This window comes from Haliotis rufescens, unplaced genomic scaffold (genome assembly GCF_023055435.1).
Source record: "Haliotis rufescens isolate VD_foot unplaced genomic scaffold, xgHalRufe1.0.p SCAF_20, whole genome shotgun sequence".
NCBI lineage: Eukaryota > Metazoa > Mollusca > Gastropoda > Lepetellida > Haliotidae > Haliotis > Haliotis rufescens.
The window spans coordinates 13,452,878-13,473,185 of NW_025963891.1; the positions used below are offsets into that span (position 1 = coordinate 13,452,878).

General features: G+C 37.2%; 1 protein-coding gene across 14 annotated transcripts in view; it reads left to right on the forward strand.

The window, feature by feature from the left end:
• The window catches only part of LOC124131883 (cadherin-23-like), a 107,124-nt gene extending 91,401 nt beyond the window's left edge, over positions 1 to 15,723 (forward strand). For 8 of the 14 annotated variants that reach the window (XM_046495397.2, XM_046495447.2, XM_046495423.2 and 5 more), the window contains 3 exons: positions 2,938 to 3,001; positions 5,122 to 5,175; positions 11,186 to 15,723. In XM_046495397.2, the coding sequence (XP_046351353.2) occupies positions 2,938 to 3,001; positions 5,122 to 5,175; positions 11,186 to 11,483 (416 nt within the window). In that variant the 3' untranslated portion in view covers positions 11,484 to 15,723. Of the gene's footprint in view, positions 1 to 712; positions 791 to 2,937; positions 3,002 to 3,430; positions 3,466 to 5,121; positions 5,176 to 6,647; positions 6,669 to 11,185 lie in introns of those variants that run through there. The other 6 variants (XR_006860740.2, XR_006860742.2, XR_006860739.2 and 3 more) reach the window with 5 other exon arrangements.
• Positions 15,724 to 20,308: the final 4,585 nt, after the last annotated feature.

Below are 20,308 nucleotides of genomic sequence, written 5' to 3' on the forward strand. Positions count from 1 at the left end.
GATAAGAAAATATTTTTTCACCAATGATGGTGTTATGGCTATTTCAGACACTGCTTTGAGCCCAGCTGTATATCGCCATAAAGGTGTTTCTCCTCTCATATAGTTTTGTTTGTTCATTATTTGGTTCCAATTCTTCAGTGTGGACTAAATATGTTCGTTAACTGTGGGTTTGAATTTCAGGGTTGATTTTCTAACAGAATGTTTCAAGTTTCACACATGAAATGTATATCTTTTGGAAATTTATGGAAATTATGTTTGAAATATAGGCAAAAAAACTCTTTTCATGATTATATGAAATCGCTGCTAAGAGCAGAGTCTATTGTATAATTGCATCTCAATCACAAATATGTGTTTATGAATCACTGTCAAATTTTAAACATTTTCAAAATCATTTCTAAAGAAAATTCTTGCAAAGTACATATAAACATGATAAGTTCTATAACACTTTTAAGACATTTCAACTCCAAGTCATGAATTGTCTTTCATAATGTTTTTGTAAATAAAAGAATCAAGAAAGTAAATATGAAGTAACACATTTCTTTAAGATGCATGTTCAGAGAAAGTCAGGCAAGAAAGTTATATACATGTATGTGTAGGATACAGACTTGCTGACTGATACTTGACCAATACATTATTTCCGTAATCTCCAACATGTATGCTTCATGTGTCATATCTTAGTTGGTGTTGATACTTTGTTTTTGTCTCTCCCAAGGATTTCTCAAACTCCAGGTATCACGGGTCTAACGCCCCACATGACATAGGCTAGGCATGGGGTCATGCCTCACAATCGGTACTACTTTAGTGACAACAGTTCCTGAGTGGCAGTACCTCTAACAGCTTAAACACTAACTTTGTATTCTAGATGAGTAACACACAACACTGGCTTCATCTTATTACCATCACACCTTTCTTTCCCATCCCAGGATAAGACCAGCTGTAGATTGCATTGCCAGCATTTCAGTGTTATTGCATATGTTGCTCTTACAATTTATATTGCAAAAACATTTTATCATGGTTAAGAAGCAATCTCATTAAAATCAGATCTTAGTTCTCGCTATCGCTAAACAAAGATCTGAGGACATCCTATTACGGGTCACGTCAGAACGACTTTTCATCCAACCAATCAGAGCGTCGCTTACCAGATTATGAAAGTGACAGTAGGAATGTGTTTTCTTATCATGCAACCACGAAATGTTTTACACGGGGTATTCCGAACGATATATATAATTTATATATCCATTACAATCTAGGCCATCTATAAGCCATTCCAGAATTTTTTTAATCGAGAATGCGTCAAAATATGTTTCGAAGCGTAGTCGCCAATTTGAAACTAGTGTCGTAAAGCTCGAGAAAGCTGCCTTCTGATTGGCTAATGTCGATTTCTTGTCAGTCATTTCATTGGTCAGTCAAAATTCGCGAAAGGTCGTTCTGACATGACCCATAATGGGATGTCCTCAGATCTTTGTTTAGCGGTAGCGAAAACTAATATCTGATTTTAATGAGATTGGGTTAAGAAGATATTTCTTCTCAATGCAATGCATTTAATGGGTAACACTGACTAAGGGCTTTATAGTCAACTCCTACATACACCGATTTATACAAACCAACTCATGCTTTCAGAGTATGCCTAATTGTTAATAGAGAAATAAGTAAATATTTCGGCAGAACCCTACTTTAAGAATGACAAATTTGCCACCCTGTTTAAATTTATACAGACCGAAATACACCCATCATCAATGCACAGTTTTGTAAACTTCTCAGACGTCATGATACTAACTTTTGCTTGTGTAATGTAGTGTATTTTCAATGTAAAGATAAGTAAAAGTAAATGTTTTTAATGTACAAGACCTACTTGTGTATGATGATGCTATGTTTGTCTGGGTATGTGGTACAAATGTGGTTATCATTGGTCTCTGTATGAAAGAGGTGATAAGTTCTGCCTTCAGGCATTATGTAGAAACACTGTAGCTTATACATGGGAACCATCACTTTGATATTTCCCTGAGACCACAATGCGATCTTAGCTCTAAGATGATCGTAACTCCCATACTTTAACATAGTCTTATGATAGTCTAAGGGCTAAGATCACTTTGTGCAAGTGGGTCCAGAAGTGCAAAAGTATAAGTGCTGTATTACAAACATGTCTTAACCTTTCTTATTCTCTTCACTAATGTTTCCCATTCTTTTGCTAACATAAACAACCAATGCACCAACTTTGCACCTTTGTATTAGCAGATATTTAAAAATATCCTCCACATCGTTTGACTGCATTGGCTTTAATGTTATTTGATGATTCATTTCATTAGTGGACATCTGGTTTTCAAATGTACTCAATTGTGTTCAGTTGCTAGTGAATGTCTGTCAGTGTGTTAGTAAATGTTTGTATGCTAAAATAATTAAAAAAAATATATGTTTATAATTTGTTACTAGCAGATTTATTCTGTTCATAGACTCACAAATGTTTCATGTGACTATAAATGTGCATTTTAGAAACATTTCATACTTTTGTTCGTAATACTTTAATGCACATTATATATGCTGCCTAATTATTTGCTGCTTGTTAGGTTTTTTAATTAGTTTTTAGTCCATTAGTTAATTTAGTTTAAATACATATTGGTTATAGAAGCATAGCTATGCACATGCACTTTGTGTATATATGCATGTTAGAAAACCAATAGTCAGTCATTATTTATAGTGGACAAATAAAGTCCATTCTTCAACAATAAGTATGTTTACAGTAGTGTACAAAGCAACAGATCATAGCATAATTTGCACAGTAATTTATGAAATTGTATTTAAGTAAATTTGGAAAGATCATATTAATAATTAACATAGATAAATATTCTTGACTTCCTCGAGAAAGGATAAGATTATGCCACTGCTTGTCTAGGTCAAGGTCAAGGTCATGTTGTAGATACCTGTATTTGTCTCTTCCAGGTTCCCAGGACTCGGACCTGTACAAGCTGGAGATGCCAGGCACCAACATCCACTCTTACGAGAAGTGAGTATGATTGCCGTCTAAAGGCACAGATATCAAGAAATGAAATTTCAAATAATGTAGAAATTAAAATTGTTTTGTCATTTCAAGTCCGAGTTTAAATATTCACAATCAGAAGTTGTTACATTATTGTAAACATTTGAGATAGTTGTCATGTTCTGTTGATGATACTTGCATGATTATTTTCAGTTTCGCTCCTATTTTAGGAAATAGTTCATGATTTATTTTGATATTTTTTATTAGCATTCATGCATTAAATCTTCTGAGGGTGTAGTATGAGTTTCCCCAGATTTCATCTCTTGGTTCTCTTAGTATACCAGTAGTTGTGAGGAGGACGTGTTGCTGTATCCCTGTTCATTTTCTGATGTTTGATAGTATCCATTTTCATGAATTATACCTGGCATTGCTTTGTTTCCTCCCCAATAACCTCAGACCAAGAATGTATGAGGGTCAGACGAGATTTTAGCGTACGTGGGTATCCAAAAACTTCATGTTGCCTTTCCTTTTGTATCATAAAGTGTTTGTTGTTGCATGATCGGATTGGCTTCTCACTATTGACCAACAAACATGATGGCTGAAAGTGTAGCTGAATCCACCTACACCTATCAGAAATAGAGACTTCTTGACAACTGTCAATTCCTTTGAAACGTGTCTCATGTCAATCACAAATCCTACTTTGTGTATAGGTAGCTGTGAATCTGCACATTTTAAATGCATGCTCTATACCATACATATTTGTCATTTTTCTAAAACTATTTCAGAATGAACTTGTAATACACCATTGAGTAGGCTGTCCTCTGTTTTGTGCATGCATTGCATAGCAGGAACACTCAATACCAGCCAGTTCAGTTCATTTCCCTTGTTTGCTTCCCTCCACATCTTCTGTTGGTTATATTTATTTGGCATGAATCTTGCTTTTTAAATTCCAGCCTGGATTAACTTTAGGATAAGAATTAACACTTTTTATGAGTTTTATAAACTGAGTTTACCTACTTGGTGATTCGGATTTTATCTCGGAAATTTTGGTGTTTATAAATAATAAATATTGATAACCATTTGGACGGGTGTATTAACTGTTGTATGCTAATGATATACATGACATACATCGTGAAGTCAAATCCTAGAACCAGACCCAGGTGTGCATGATTGCCCCAGTGGATACTGTCAGTAAAGTTTGGACTGTGTTGTGTATGTGATTCTACCCTTACTTGTCTCCCCTTTTAGTTGGAACTGTTCATTGTGATGCACCACAGACTACATCTCTTTATCATGTACCCGTGAAGATCCGGGGTAGAATAGGTCTTCAGGAAGCCATGCTTGCCGTAAAAGGCGACTATGCTTGTCGTAAAAGGCGACTAACGGGATCTGGTGGTCAGGCTCGCTGACTTGGTTGATGCATGTCATCGATCCCAATTGCGTGGATCGATGTTCATGATGTAAATCACTGGATTGTCTCGTTCAGACTCGATTATTTACAGACCGCCGTCATATAGCTGGAATATTGCTGAGTGCGGCGTTAAACAACAAATAAACAAACAACAAACAAACTTTATCATGTTGTATTGTAAAATAACAAACAACTTGAAAATAACCAACTTCATGTATTAACTTAAGAAGATTGAAATGAATCTAAATAAGTTGTAATAGTGTATGTTCTATTATCCATTGACAATAATTATTGTTATCTTTTCATTTTATCACGTTAAAGGACTGTTGGATAATTCAGTTTTTCTCTTTGTGTTTACTTGAATTGATCTTATTTCAAATGGATATATGAAAACGTGTGAAGTCAGATTTAGCTATTGACAGTGATGTTGGGTGTCACACGTCTGGTCCCTCTCCTGGAAAGTTCAACATTATTCACAAATAAAAGCCTCATGCATTTCCCCCCTCCCCCTCTCTAGAAGTAGAAGTCATTTCACATATTGCTATCTATAGGTTTAGCAGAGAGTATGCTGATCATTCTAAAAGTGGCGCTGAAAAAATGAAACAATTGGTTCGTAGTCAATGACCTGTCAAGTGGGCTGATTAATAATTAACTGATGAGGGCATTGTCAAAGAACCAAATATTGTTTTTTCAGCCTATGTGATATTATGTTTATAGCCCATGTTGTACATTTCAGTGCCAACCCCATCTACCTGGAGAAGATCCTGCTGGACCAGGTGGATGATGACGGGTGAGTCCATCTCGAAGCAGGGGAGGGGTGGGCAGGTAGCTGTAGTCTTATGTGGCACGACATTCTAGTGTGTGTAAATGTTGCACTGTTCATAATGCTATTTTCAGGGAAGAAAAATAGTCAGTGAAAGATTCAAAGAAAGCATGTTTAATTTATATAAACATAGTCATGTTCCTTAAGAATAATGATTTATAAGATCAGTTTCTGTTGTCCTAAGGTTGAAGTGGTCAGATTAAGGCTTATGTATTAGATGGGCATGGGAATATTTGTTTAATTTTTCAAACAATCCAATGAAAGAATTAAGCAGTTTGATTTCAAGCTAATTTTGCATCAACAGTAAGACTTCCGCCCGTATCTCTCTCTCTCTCTCTCTCTCTCTCTAAAAGATAAAAGGATTGAGCACACGGTATGAAACATATAATAATAACAGGGGATATGGGTGGAAGTCTTTCCGTATCAACTGTCACTTATGTGCTGTGTTTGTTGAGGTTAGATAGAATCATAGGTGCACTTGTGGCTGCATGGTTTTAGTAACATTTGTATATTCAGTTAATGTGGTGTTTTGTTTGACTCCATCCAAACACGTTCACCTTTTGATAGTAGCCTGCATGTTCTTCCGTGGTAGGTTATTGTTTTGAGGAGTGAAACTAGGTTTAAATATTCGGCAGTTTTGATGTGTGACTGTAGGCTCATACTCTGTCTCAAGAGGTAAAATTCATCACCATTTCTGTATTACCTATTAAGTCAAGGGGCAGTCGGGTAGCCTAGTGGTTAAAGTGTTCGCTTGTCTTGCTGAAGACCCGGGTTCGATTGCCGACATGGGTTCAATGTGTGAAGTCCATTTCTGGTGTCCCCTCCCATGATATTGCTGGAATATTGCTAAAAGGAGCGTAAAACCTCACTCACTCACTTATTAAGTCACATGTATGTAACAGGAAGTAGGATTGTTGCATTAAGCCCATAATTGATATTTCTTTGATGAAGAAGCTCAAATTGTTTTCATTTCTTGTGGAGATGTATTTGCTATATACATACCTTATCTATGGTACTGATCTCTGTGAACTGTGCTTAGTAGCTAATGAACAGATCTGAGAAGTATTCCGCATCTTGGCTCTTATGACATTCTTATCAACTTATAACTGTTGATTCACATCGGCCATCGCCATACTTAATCTAATACCTCCCAATGATATGACTATTTCTGCATCATAAATGAGCACATTTTCCCAATTATTTACTTGTTTTAGCATGAACATTTTAACACCTTTTATTTAGCACCACAACCTACCTATTTCGATGATTACAAAACTTACCTGACAGGATTTGATCATATGTTCCAAACAACATATTCCTTAGCATTGGTCTTGTGAAACACCATTTCACCCTACCCTTCGATGCTGTAGAAGAAGAAATGAAATGCTTCAGTTGCTATAGTGATTAACACGTTATGTTTCCATTTCAAAATTGTGTAGAAATACAGCAACAGCTTAAGGTAAGAGCCAGCTGAAAGTGTTCAGTCAGATTTATTCTTTATTTGACTGTTTGCAGTACATTTCTTCCTTCCAAGCTTCAATGCACCTTCCTCCAAGACGTTTGACATTCCTTTCCTGCTTTTGTATGTTAAGTTTTAGTGAAGGAACATTTGGATGTGCTTAATGAAGTCTGACAAAACTTGTCGAATAAATTCCAAATTTTAGGACATCACATACATATATATGGTTCCATTTGTTTATATCCAAGTGTGCTCAACAGGTCAGCTTCAATGTACGAGGCAGTATTTATCCCAAATTATCAAATGACATTACATTTAAAATCATGTTTATCTACATACCATCTCAAATGATACTCCCTATCTGGATAGCCATTGTCCAAGACATTTGTACTGTCATTTTATTAAATTTGTTTTTTGCCTCTTAGGTTTTTTTCATAACTTGGTTTATGGATGTTTACTCTGAGTTTTAATATTTTAAGTTAGTTAGTTTATGATGACCCTTTGATGCAATTCAAAATACAACATTTTCTTTTTTTCTTTATAAAGAGATCATTTCATAAGACATGTTTATATCATTATGATTTCATTTGTGTTGTTCTTTTCCTGAGAGTTACTGTATGTTTCATGCACTTCCTCTAACATTGCACAAACACTTTTTGATGCACACGCTCATCCTAGGTGCCAGAACGGTGCATAACTGCATGCATATATGCTTGAATTGATCCATGTGTGCAGTTTGTGATGTAGATAGTGAGTTTGCAGTTGCATGAATATTTTTTCAGGAACTGAAAAGTTATTTTCTGAGTATAATTATTATTATAACTCTTTGTGATAACATTCTATCACATATCCTTTTCTTTTGTTTCTTTTGATTATGTAATCCCATTTACTGGTGTGTGTTAAAGGAAATATATTTTAACTGTTATTGAAGTTTTGAAATATAAAAGAAATTGAAGTTTATTCTTTCTTTGTTTATGCTTCAGACAGAATATTTGGTTTTGGTTCAGACAGAATACTTGTTTATGGTTCAGACAGAATACTTGTTTATGGTTCAGACAGAATATTTGGTTTTGGTTCTTACAGAGTATTTGGTTATGGTTCAGACGGAATATTTGGTTTTGGTTCCTACAGAGTATTTGGTTTTGGTTCAGACAGAATATTTTGTTTTGGTTCCTATAGAGTATTTGCTTATGGTTCAGACAGAATATTTGGTTTTGGTTCTTCAAGAATATTTGGTTTTGGTTCAGACAGAATGTTTGGTTTTGGTTCCTACAGAGTATTTGGTTTTGGTTCAGACAGAATATTTGGTTTTGGTTCCTAAAGAGTATTTGGTTTTGGTTCAGACGGAATATTTGGTTTTGGTTCAGACGGAATATTTGGTTTTGGTTCCTACAGAGTATTTGATTTTGGTATAGACAGAATACTGGGTTTTGATTCAGACAGAATATTTGGTCTAAGTTCCTAAAGAGTATTTGGTTTTGGTTCAGACAAAATGTTTGGTTTTGGTTTCTACAGAATATTTGTTTATGGTTCAGAGAGAATGTTTTATTTTGGTTCCTATAGAGTATTTGCTTATGGTTCAGACTGAATATTTGGTTTTGGTTCCTACAGAATATTTGATTATGGTTCAGACAAAATATTTGGTTTTGGTTCTTACAGAGTATATGGTTTTGGTTCAGACAGAATATTTGGTTTTGGTTCCTATAGAGTATTTGGTTTTGGTTCAGACAGAATATTTGGTTTTGGTTCAGACAGACTACTTGTTTATGCTTCAGACAGAATATTTGGTTATGGTCCAGACAGGATATTTGGTTTTGGTTCCTACAGAGTATTTGGTTTTGGTTCAGACAGAATATTTGGTTTTGTTTCCTACAGAGTATTTGCTTATGGTTCAGACAGAATATTTGGTTTTGGTTCTTACAGAGTATTTGGTTTTGGTTCAGACGGAATATTTGGTTTTGGTTCCTACAGAGTATTTGGGTTTGGTTCAGACAGAATGTTTGGTTTTGGTTCCTAAAGAGTATCTGGTTTTGGTTCAGACAGACTACTTGTTTATGCTTCAGACAGAATATTGTTCATGGTTCAGACAGAATGTTTGGTTTTGGTTCCTACAGAGAACTTGGTTTTGGTTCAGATAGGATATTTGGTTTTGGTTCCTGCAGAGTATTTGGTTTTGGTTCCTACAGAGTATTTGGTTTTGGTTCAGACAGAATATTTGGTTTTGTTTCCTACAGAGTATTTGCTTATGGTTCAGACAGAATATTTGGTTTTGGTTCTTACAGAGTATTTGGTTTTGGTTCAGACGGAATATTTGGTTTTGGTTCCTACAGAGTATTTGGGTTTGGTTCAGACAGAATGTTTGGTTTTGGTTCCTATAGAGTATCTGGTTTTGGTTCAGACAGACTACTTGTTTATGCTTCAGACAGAATATTGTTCATGGTTCAGACAGAATGTTTGGTTTTGGTTCCTACAGAGAACTTGGTTTTGGTTCAGACAGGATATTTGGTTTTGGTTCCTACAGAGTATTTGGTTTTGGTTCCTATTGAGTATTTGCTTATGGTTCAGACGGAATATTTGGTTTTGGTTCCAATAGAGTATTTGGTTTTGGTTCAGACAGAATACTTGGTTTTGATTCAGACAGAGTATTTGGTTTTGGTTCAGACAGAATATTTGGTTTTGGTTCCTATAGAGTATTTGCTTATGGTTCAGACAGAATATTTGGTTTTGGTTCTTACAGAGTATTTGGTTTTGGTTCCTATTGAGTATTTGCTTATGGTTCAGACGGAATATTGGGTTTTGGTTCCAATAGAGTATTTGGTTTTGGTTCAGACAGAATACTTGGTTTTGATTCAGACAGAGTATTTGGTTTTGGTTCAGACAGAATGTTTGGTTTTGGTTCCTATAGAGTATTTGCTCATGGTTCAGACAGAATATTTGGTTTTGGTTCTTACAGAGTATTTGGTTTTGGTTCCTATTGAGTATTTGCTTATGGTTCAGACGGAATATTTGGTTTTGATTCAGACAGAGTATTTGGTTTTGGTTCAGACAGAATGTTTGGTTTTGGTTCCTATAGAGTATTTGGTTTTGGTTCAGACAGAATGTTTGGTTTTGGTTACTACAGAGTATTTGGTTTTGGTTCAGACAGAATGTTTGGTTTTGGTTCCTACAGAGTATTTGGGTTTGGTTCAGACAGAATGTTTGGTTTTGGTTCCTACAGAGTATTTGGTTTTGGTTCAGATGGAATATTTGGTTTTGGTTCCTACAGAGTATTTGGTTTTGGTTCAGACAGAATACTTGATTTTGATTCAGACAGAGTATTTGGTTTTGGTTCAGACAGAATAATTGGTTTTGGTTCCTACAGAGTATTTGTTTATGGTTCAGACAGAATATTTGGTTTTGGTTTCTTCAAAATATTTAGTTTTGGTTCAGACAGAATACCTGGTTTTGGTTCAGACAAAATATTCCTCAGTGGAAAAAGTAGAAATGATTTATTTTGGTGAACAGTTAAAAGTATTCAACAATGTACAATGACAAATTTCCTGTACTCATTTTGAATCTCCCCTAAGTTTCCTTAGAAGTTGTTATGTACCCCTGTAATATCATTTTCTAAGACATCGTCCCTTTCTGTAATTTTTCAGGTCTTCCATATACACTGTACAACTAGTGCAGAACTCTGTTGCTATTTATCTGCAATATGGCCAGCATTTCATATCAGTACTTTGCTTATCCAGTTTAGTTTTATTTAAAAGATTCCTAAATTATCAATTTCCTTTCCATTTCCCACTGTACAACATGGTATCTTTTCTTGGTCCCAAGACATCCTTCAGTAATATTTGTGAATGTATTGTGGAGCCTATATGACGAAAGAATAGGACTGATGCTTGTGACAAGTCATTATAAACCACCTGTATCATCATTATTTTATTGTGATATACATGGTATCATCACTCTTTGATAGTGAAATAGTTGATATCATCACTATTTGATAGTGAAATAGTTGGTATCACCACTATTTGATAGTGAAATAGTTGGTATCATCACTATTTGATAGTGAAATAGTTGGTATCACCACTATTTGAATGTGATACACCGGGTATTTTCACAATTTGATGGTTTGGTTTGTTGTTTATTGCCACACTCATCAATATTCCAGCTGTATCATGGCAGTCTGTAAATAATCAAGCCTGGACCAGACAATCCAGGATTTGACATCATGAGCATCCATCAAAGCTGTTGGCATATGATGACATGTATCAACCAAGTCAGCGATCCTGACCACCCGATCCCATCGTCTCTTTTGACAAGGATGGACTGTTGATGACCAATTCCAACCCAGAATCTTTCACGGGACACTTTGTGATAGTGATACACCTGGTATCATCACTATTTGATAGTGCCCCATTAATACATACTTATGATAGTGCCCGGAATCCCACAATGAATGCTGCTTTCAGCAGAGATTTCTTATGATTAATGAAAGGGTTGTGTCACATTTATTTAATGATCATTATGTTTCAGGCAAAACTCCCTGGATGAAAATGCAGTGGATCCTGGACAACCCTTTGATGAGCAGGAGGTTTCTATGAATATCTTCCCTGAGGATAAAGATTTCACTAACAGTCTTTCTTCTACTGACCTCTATCTTAAAGCAGCTCTCAATGAACACGAAACTTCCAGAAACCTTAAAAATCATGACATTTCCAAGAAGTTTCAACACACAAATGGGAAACTCAAGATTACCAATGGACATGCTCATAAAGACAACGATGTCATTACTACGAGAAATGTTGATGGTTTGCAGACAACAGAAATCTAGAGATATTAATGTATCATTTATGATAACATATATCAGAGGTGCTGAATCTTTAACAGTTAATCTATGTGATGACAGTTTTTATCTTAACTATAGCTGTACATACTAGCTCAACACAAGCCATCAATGATGATTTGGTTTCTATGGTTACTGCCATAAAAGCCAACTCAGTATTTTTATATCCATGTGATGAACACTTTAATTAATTATGTGATGTTTTTAAGTTATTATGAAAGTATGCCTCTAACTGCAACACATTTCAAGTGAGTCTTGACGTTGTCACCATATGGATGTTGATGATTGTTGTTGTGCTCCAACAGTGCTTTCAAGAAACTGGACATGAGTGTGTTCAACTTTAAGAATGAAGTTGAGACAAGAGTTTGAAATGACATTGGTATTGTGCTTCATTAATGCAACTGATGCTGTATTTATGCAACTGGTGGTGTCCCAGGTCTAACTTGTCCAGCTTCAGAACACTGAAATTGGTATATGTTATTGTGTCAGAACACATGCATCATTTCAGACTTGTATCAGGAATACTTTATGGGACATAGTACCTGCCACAATTGTGTGAAAGTGGCAGTCAGTCACTTCTCAACATAAACCATGGACATTGAGTGGTTTAGAAGTGGTATGAGAAACATTCAGCAGAATGAAAATCAGTGGTATGTGGAGAAGACTGAAGACCATATGAACACAGAATTGGTTAATGACATCATACTGTCATATCCTGTGCATTGTTGTGACAGAATATTTGTGCTGTACAGGATGTGGTGTAACGTGGATGCCAGGCCACTGTCACTATGTGAATCTGTCGCTGGAGACCCAACCATAGGTTTCACCAGGCCTGGAATCCTTGCAGGCCTGGAATCCTTGCCCATGTGGATCAAGCAGACACTGAAGTGATAACAGTGTAACAGATGTAACAATGATGTGGAGTTGTGATGGGACATGTTACCATTGATTAACTAGTCAACCACTTCAGCATGTGATGTGCCCTGACCTGGTCCAGATGCCCATGATACATTAACACTGGTAGAGATGTTGAAGTATCAAGGGAGAGGAAGATGCCACGCTGCCTCCAGACAATCACAGAGCATGCATCCAGATTGCCCTCCAGGTTGTGAGATGATGAACAATGGCATATGCTGCTTGGGCTGGGAAATAGGAACTTAGAGGATGACAGTGTGATAAGGTACCCGGACAGTTGGAGTGGGAGAAATGTATATGCTACATCATGGGGATGGACAGGATGAGTACATTTGAATCTGACAGTTGTGCTGCATCCAGGTGTTGAATAGGATATGACGATGAACATGTGAAAATAGAATATGATGCATCAATGTTTTATACAAAAAGGGTTTGTATGAATATAAGAAATGTGATAGCTTGTTCATAGCATCGCTTTAATGTTATATAAGACATGCAAATGTACTCAGGAATGATGCATGCTTTCAGTGAAACTATTACTCAGTCTTTGTAATCAGCCTTTATCTGAACCACAGTGTGTTTGGTGAGTGTTTTGTTCATTTCTATTCCTTTGTCTTGTCAGTTAAGTTTGTAGCTTGATAATGTTTTGTACTTTCAAAGTGGAAAATGTTAGATATTGTGTGGTTCTGAAGTGTATTTATGCAGACATTGTGTTTATGCATTGTCTTATAAGAACAAACAAAATCAAAACCAAGGAATGTTATCACGTTGAGTCTCCATTAACAATGACTTGCCACATATTTTCATATTTGTCTTAATAATAAAACTTAATCTTGTTGATTTCTGCAATATGTATGTTCTTGTATATAATATGACCACGTTGTTACATATTTTTGACACACTAAGTTCTATATATTTTATATGCAGATATAGTATAGATAAAAATATTATAAAAATCAAATTTGTTATTGTGTTAAGAATATGTATAACTCTTTGAGCATTGTGAAATTTCAGTTGCACAGATACAAATTAATTCACTGAACACATGTACTTATTGGTAACTAATAGTAAATGTAGATACTGAGATGTATTGTTTTGTATACATGTGTATATACAGTAATGGAGAGGAGCAGCCAGTATCGAGACCATGTGATATCAAACGAAATCCACCTCGCTTGCATGTGTAGTCAGGTCTTAATTCAGTACTTTCAGAATCATTATTTTTTACACAAGACTTTCCATTTTTCATACATAACGCTTTGGATTTATGGGATTTTAATAATTAATTCTCAAAATTATGTTTTCTTGACTGGGATGTTGATCATCATTTAAAAATAGAAAATCAATTCTTCGTCTGATGTTATGGTTTTAGTTCATTCATTTGAATTTTTTAGAAAAAAAACCACTTGTTTTCTTACATAACGCTTTGGATTTATGGGATTTTAATAATTAATTCTCAAAATTATGTTTTCTTGACTGGGATGTTGATCATCATTTAAAAATAGAAAATTAATTCTTCGTCTGATGTTATGGTTTTAGTTCATTCATTTGAATTTTTTAGAAAAAAAGAACTTGTTTGGTTTTCTTATAATAATTTTACTCGTGAATATTTAAATTGATATATTTTATTTGTTTTTATTTCTCTCATGTCCTAAAGGGCTTTAATTAGACTTTGCCTGTACATACATGTAGTAGGGTTCCATGTTAGTAATCATGAATCATTGTACATAACCATTTGTATTAAACCAAGCCGGACTTGGTTGTTGATGTATCACTCTGAGTGTACCATCCTGTGCATATTGTGTGGAGAGGGAAATGATCAGCTGCTTGCAAGCCTCACTGAAGACATAAGACTTGGTGTTTTCATAGTAATATGTATCAGACATACATGTGATGCTTGAGATGTGAGACTCACTGTTAAGCACACAGTACCCTGTATGTGCTTACCTTGCCCACCTCCTTCATGATCAAAATGCATTAGGCAAGTGACTTTGTTTGAAATGTGCCTCTGTTCACCCAGCAGTGAGTGGGTACCCGGTAGGATGCGATGGTAATGTGACTGTTAACCTTCATGCGCCTCACAGGCACCTGGGGTTGTATACTCCCCAGGGAGCTGAGAATGAAAATCGAGTGCTCACTGATCCATTGACCAGGGTAATAATAGTGTAGCGCTATCAGCATCCACTTGGTGAATGAATCTGGCACAATATAAATGCAATTATTATTATAATTATTACTTGCTGAGGAATGTGAATGCAAATTGCTACTGTTGGAGGACAGTTGACTGGATATTTAAAAATGTACTCTGTATGTTATGAATCTAGTAAATCCTGATCATGATGATAAACAATTATTCTCAGATGGCTGCAATAATCAGTGGAATCAGGTTGGTATCAGTCAGCATTTTAACGTCCCTATGTACTTGCCTCAATGTATACAGGTAATCAATTAAGTTAAATCCTGTGATATTTCTGGGAAGTGTTTATTTATTTCCATTGTATTGTGTTTCTTGCCATTGAAGCTACAACTTCCTAGTCCACCAGTATGTAACCTAAGGTATTCCTCCCTAGTCTGCCGCCATTGTCTCAGTAAAGAGCCAGATCTATGCATCTACTGTATATGATTACATAAATCTCATAGCTTATCCATGTTCAGTTTGTGTGCAAAGCATTAAGAAAACTAAGTATGATAGCTTCATATACCTGAATAGGCTTGATGACTGGAGCTACTACCTGTGTGACGACTAGCATTAATCACAGCATGATAAAGAACAGAGAGATACTGGAACTAAGTTATTTAGTTTTGGTGAGGGGGTGTTAACCATTGATTTACATTATTATCGTTAGAATTTGTGTCATGAGTTCCTAATGTAAAAATACAGGCCTATGTCAATGCGCACTATTTGGTATAAAGTTTGTCAACATCTAAAGTACATGTAAACATAAATATTAAATGTTGATACCAGAATTATCAATCTTGATTGTCTGCCGAAACAGAAATGCTTTGTATGAAGACAGACAGCAGTTTGTTGGAAATTAAGGCTTTTAGTTAGTATTTCAACTTTGGATTAATCTCATTTAACTGTTAATGATGGATTTTTACAGATTATGAATGTTAATTTTACACTACTATTTATCTCATGACTGACAGAATGAAAAAATATTTCCTTTTAACCTAGAGTATTGAAATCACTGTTGCTTCTGTGTATGGAGAAAGCACAGTTTCCTAAGAGATTTGTTGTCCATATGTTGTTATGGTAACTATGCATCATCCATTGTGATTCACATTGTTGAGAATAAATACTGTAAAATAATGTTATTTGTGTTTGTGTTTCTGTCTTGGTCATACCTGCTGAAGATATGCAGATTCTGTATACTCTTGGAATTATCCATTGGTTGTAGGTAAACTGTGATGGGGATTCCATAGGTCAAACACACCAGACATCAGTGTACCACCGCCAATACATCTGACAATATTCACTAAAACTGGATAAAAAGGGAGACAATAGTTGGCATTTGTTTTCATGTGCCCACGCTATCGAAGCACACATAAAATCCAGATTCACGTTATGCGTTGGTTATCATTGACCGTTGTATACTAAAGCCATAGCGAGAGCGATGTTCTTCTGACCATGTTTAGAGTGAGTGAACGTCACATAAACATTATTTCAGCCACATAGCTACGAACATGTCAAGAAGAGTTGTATTCAACCTGTATCAGTTATTACATGTCACGCAGGTCGTCGTTACCCATGATGTATGTACGGTGCTAACACACAAAGATCATAATTAGGGAAAATCTGGGAGTGGGATCATTATCAGCAGATCCTGGTACAAGTGAGGAGCGCAACTCCACACAGTGAATTGGGACACCTCAGAACGCTGGACACCCCGTGTTCCCTGTTATGTATGCATAAAGTCAGTTGGTGCAGAGGTTACAAGAACCTGGCTGCGTTCCAGATCAGCCCATGACAAGTGTTCTGGCGTCAGAGCGGTTTGTGATATGGAGTACAATTTATATCCAGCCATATCTCATATACTACAGTTGTGAGAGCAAAGTGGCAACGATAGGGCACCGTATAACTGTATTCTTGGAGTTAATGGCCATTGTAAAGTTTTATGTGTCTTATAGTTGTCCGGGACTTCAATACTTTTAGCATAGCTTCCATATGATCATGGAAAAACTTGTGTCGCTTTTTTTAAATATGAAACACAATGGTTTAAGCTGTTCAGTGAAAATACGACTAATTATATGTCATTGTCTATTTACCCATGAAGTGATTCACTGATTCACTTTACCAGCTGCCTGAAAAGTTTCATTCGTTTTGAAAGATTGATTGAGTTAATTATTGCATCCTTTACTTAAATTACCGAACAGGCAAAAATAAAAGCAATCTTACGTGTACGAGGATCGCTACTCAACAACTGTATTAATTAACGGATTAACTCTGTTGAAAATAAATTGAATTATAGAAGTATGAGTTGCAGAAACCCAGTCAGCCACAAGAATGTCTAGTTCGGTGGAAACTGGACTTTTACAGTCAGTTTACTCCCTTGGCTCGGGAAGATTCAACAATGCAATTGTAAGAAGTTGAGGTTTGATATACCCGCCAGCTTTTGGTGGCCCATGAGACGGAGAATTCTCAAACAGAATCATGTCATTTCTCAAGATGGTGAAGTGAGTGAGTGAGTGAGTATGGTTTAACGCCGCTTTTAGCAATATTCCAGCAATATCACGGCGGGGGACACCAGAAATGGGCTTCACACATTGTACATGTTTCCCATGTGGGGAGTCGAACCCGGGTCTTCGGCGTGACGAGCGACCGCTTTGACCACCAGGCTACCCCAACGCCCCTCAACATTGTGAAGCAATGGCTGGAACATTAGTGTTCTTCGTGAGCAGTTGCTGAGTAAGGACCTACTATTGCCAAGGTTAAGTATTTTACTTTAAAAATGGAAAATAATAAGCTTCTTCCTCTAAGTATAAATCTAGCGGAAGTTGTGACGTATAAAAGTTGATTCGTAATCGTTTACGTGGTTTGACGTCAGTGGTAAGTCAAGGTGTAGCAGGGCGTGGTGTCATCCCACCGATGACATCCTTGCCTTGTCAGCTTGCTGGCCCCTTTGGCCATGTGGACAAAGCGTCCGACCTCTGATCAGAAGGTCCGTGGTGCCAATCCCATTACGGGACTCGGAAAGTTTATGACCGCTACATAGGCGCCCACCGTGGGACTGGGCACGTTCAAAAAAAAGCCTCAGTACCCTACTATGCGGCCCGGTATGGTTATTCTCTTGCATTGACAATTCATAATTTACTTGAACTGGGTCGATGTTTCTGCTCGTGGACTTCAAGTCCCCGAGAATCATCATAAGCTCAATAGCATTTATCTATACTGAGTCAACTACAAAAGAATTGGGCCGAGGCATTAAAGTTGTTAACATTCTTAATGGTCCATTCATATAAGTTTCACAGCTATTTTGACCTTACGCCAAATGGAATCTGTTTCGGCGGATAATCTACATTGGTTATTCTCTTTCATTGACAATATATATTTACACGGATTTATCAAGTCCCCAAGCCAAAACAGGTGACCACTATCTACGTAAATACAATTGTCACTGAGACAGCAGAAAAAAAACTGTTCCATGTTCAGTATTAAGTAACGTGTATTTTTTAGGTCGTGTTGTACTAACAATAGAAATGAATAAAGGTATGAACGTGTCTACCAGTGAAATAGATAGTAACTATCCATACAAAGCTATTGACAAATATGATTCATTAACTACATAACGTTGTGCTGTTTGTGTGCATTCAATCCTTGCAGTATTACCAGTTAATTCATGTTGTTTGTTTGTTGTTTAACGCCGCTTTCAGCAATATTACAGCAATATGATCGATGTTTGTTAAAGGCCTGGAATCTGGACCTGCAAATCCAGTGATTGACATCTTGAGCAACGATTTCGCAATTAAGGTGATGATATGTATCAACCAAGTCAGCCAGTCTGAGACCCAGATGCCGTAAGTCGCCTCTTAATAGAAACATGGGTTGCTGGAAACCAGTTCTCACTCGGATCTTCACAGGGACATGTGGTGAGGTGAGGTGCAATGGGGTTTAACGTCGCGTCCAAGATTATTGCACTTATATAGCGACGTGCATGTACGTATGTGTGTTTGTGTGGCTGCTTGTGCTAGTCAGGACTGATGCTCACTGAGATACCATAACACGAATACCCCACTCAGACACAGTATACTGACTCCGAGCCGACCACTCCTTGTTTTAGCCCCTTAATGCCGAGCGCCAGACAGGGTAACAACAAGTATCATCTTTTAACGTCTTTTGGTATGACGCGGCCGGGGATCGAACGCCGGACCTTCCGCTCTCCGGGCGGACGCTCTACCATTAGACCACGGGGCCATGTAGTGTTGTGGCCAAGGAAGTATGTATGCAAGTATGGACGTGCAGAGTACTGCGCCATGGCTCGGTGCCATCTCTTCCTGCTTGAGAATAGTAACAGAAACACTCTGCCCTTTGACCCGGGGTTCCAAAACACGAGCTCGACTCCTGACAATCAGCATGCTTATTTGTGTCTTAGGTTTTTTCCTAGATATCTACTATCTTAGGTCACTGAAGTGTTCTGACTCAAAAGGGGGCGGTCAGGTAGCCTAGTGGTTAAAGCGTTCGCTCGTCTCGCCGAAGACCCGGGTTCGAATCCCGACATGTGTACAATGTGTGAAGCCCATTTCTGGTGTCCCTCGCCGTGATCTTGCTGGAATATTGCTAAAAGCGGCGTAAAAACCATAGTCACTCACGCAAAAGAGACTGTTCATATCAAATAAACGTATTTGCCAAGCGCAAGTGCAAATGGTACGAAAAGCAAAACTGCGGATAATCTATCCTTCTAACAAACACAAGCAAAGCAGATACAGAAGACGTCTCCAAAGCAGAACCCCCCCCCCCCCCCCCGAAAAAAATACAACAAAATAATAAATAAAATATTCCGTTAGACTTCCCATTCTTCTACAACTTGCAAGTTTCTGTACTCTTGATTTGCGATACTCATTCAAAGCGATACAATCTGTGTTCCAATATCTATTTAAACCGACCTCACTCTAAGCAAATATCATTATCACAATTTCAGTAAGTAATCAGACAGAGTACATGTGTGTGTGCATACACCATCTGTACACATATACTGAACTGCAAAAGAAACGTCACCATGGATACATATATGAGAATTCAAACCTTATTTGTCCAAACACTGTAAACATACTTTGAGACATATTAAAGAGATAAACTTGGCAAAACTGATCATCAAGGTTGAAATTAAAGTGTCAAATGTTCTTAAAGTGAAACACAACACTAGTCTCTGAGAAAATGGCATCACAAGTCAGTATCTCCTGTGTCCGCCATGTGCATTGATGACTGCCGTGCAACGTCGATACATGGAACGGATGAGGCGGTTGATGAAGGCCATAGGCACTTGTGCCCACACTCTGAGGAACGCCTGACGCAGTTCTGCTGCAGTTGTCGGCCTTGGTCGGGACTGAGGGCAGGCCACTGCGTGGTTCTGATGCAATTCTGCTTGGGGAAGTCTCTTGTTGCTCTCGCAGTGTGGGCACGGGCGTTGTCATTCTGAAACTCGTGGTTGCGGCGACGTGCCAAATGATGTATGGCGTGTGGTCTCAAGACTTGATCAATGTACAGAGCTGCTGTGACACCATTACCTCTCCCTGGACCGATGTTCTGGAAGACCACAGGGCCGACTCTCTGTGCAAGACCAATTCCACCCCACACCATGATGCTCGGACCACCCCACGAGTCTCTCTCAACAACACAAACATCCGAATAACGTTCCCCATGGCGTCGCCAGACACTCTCTCTGCCATCTGTTGTTGAG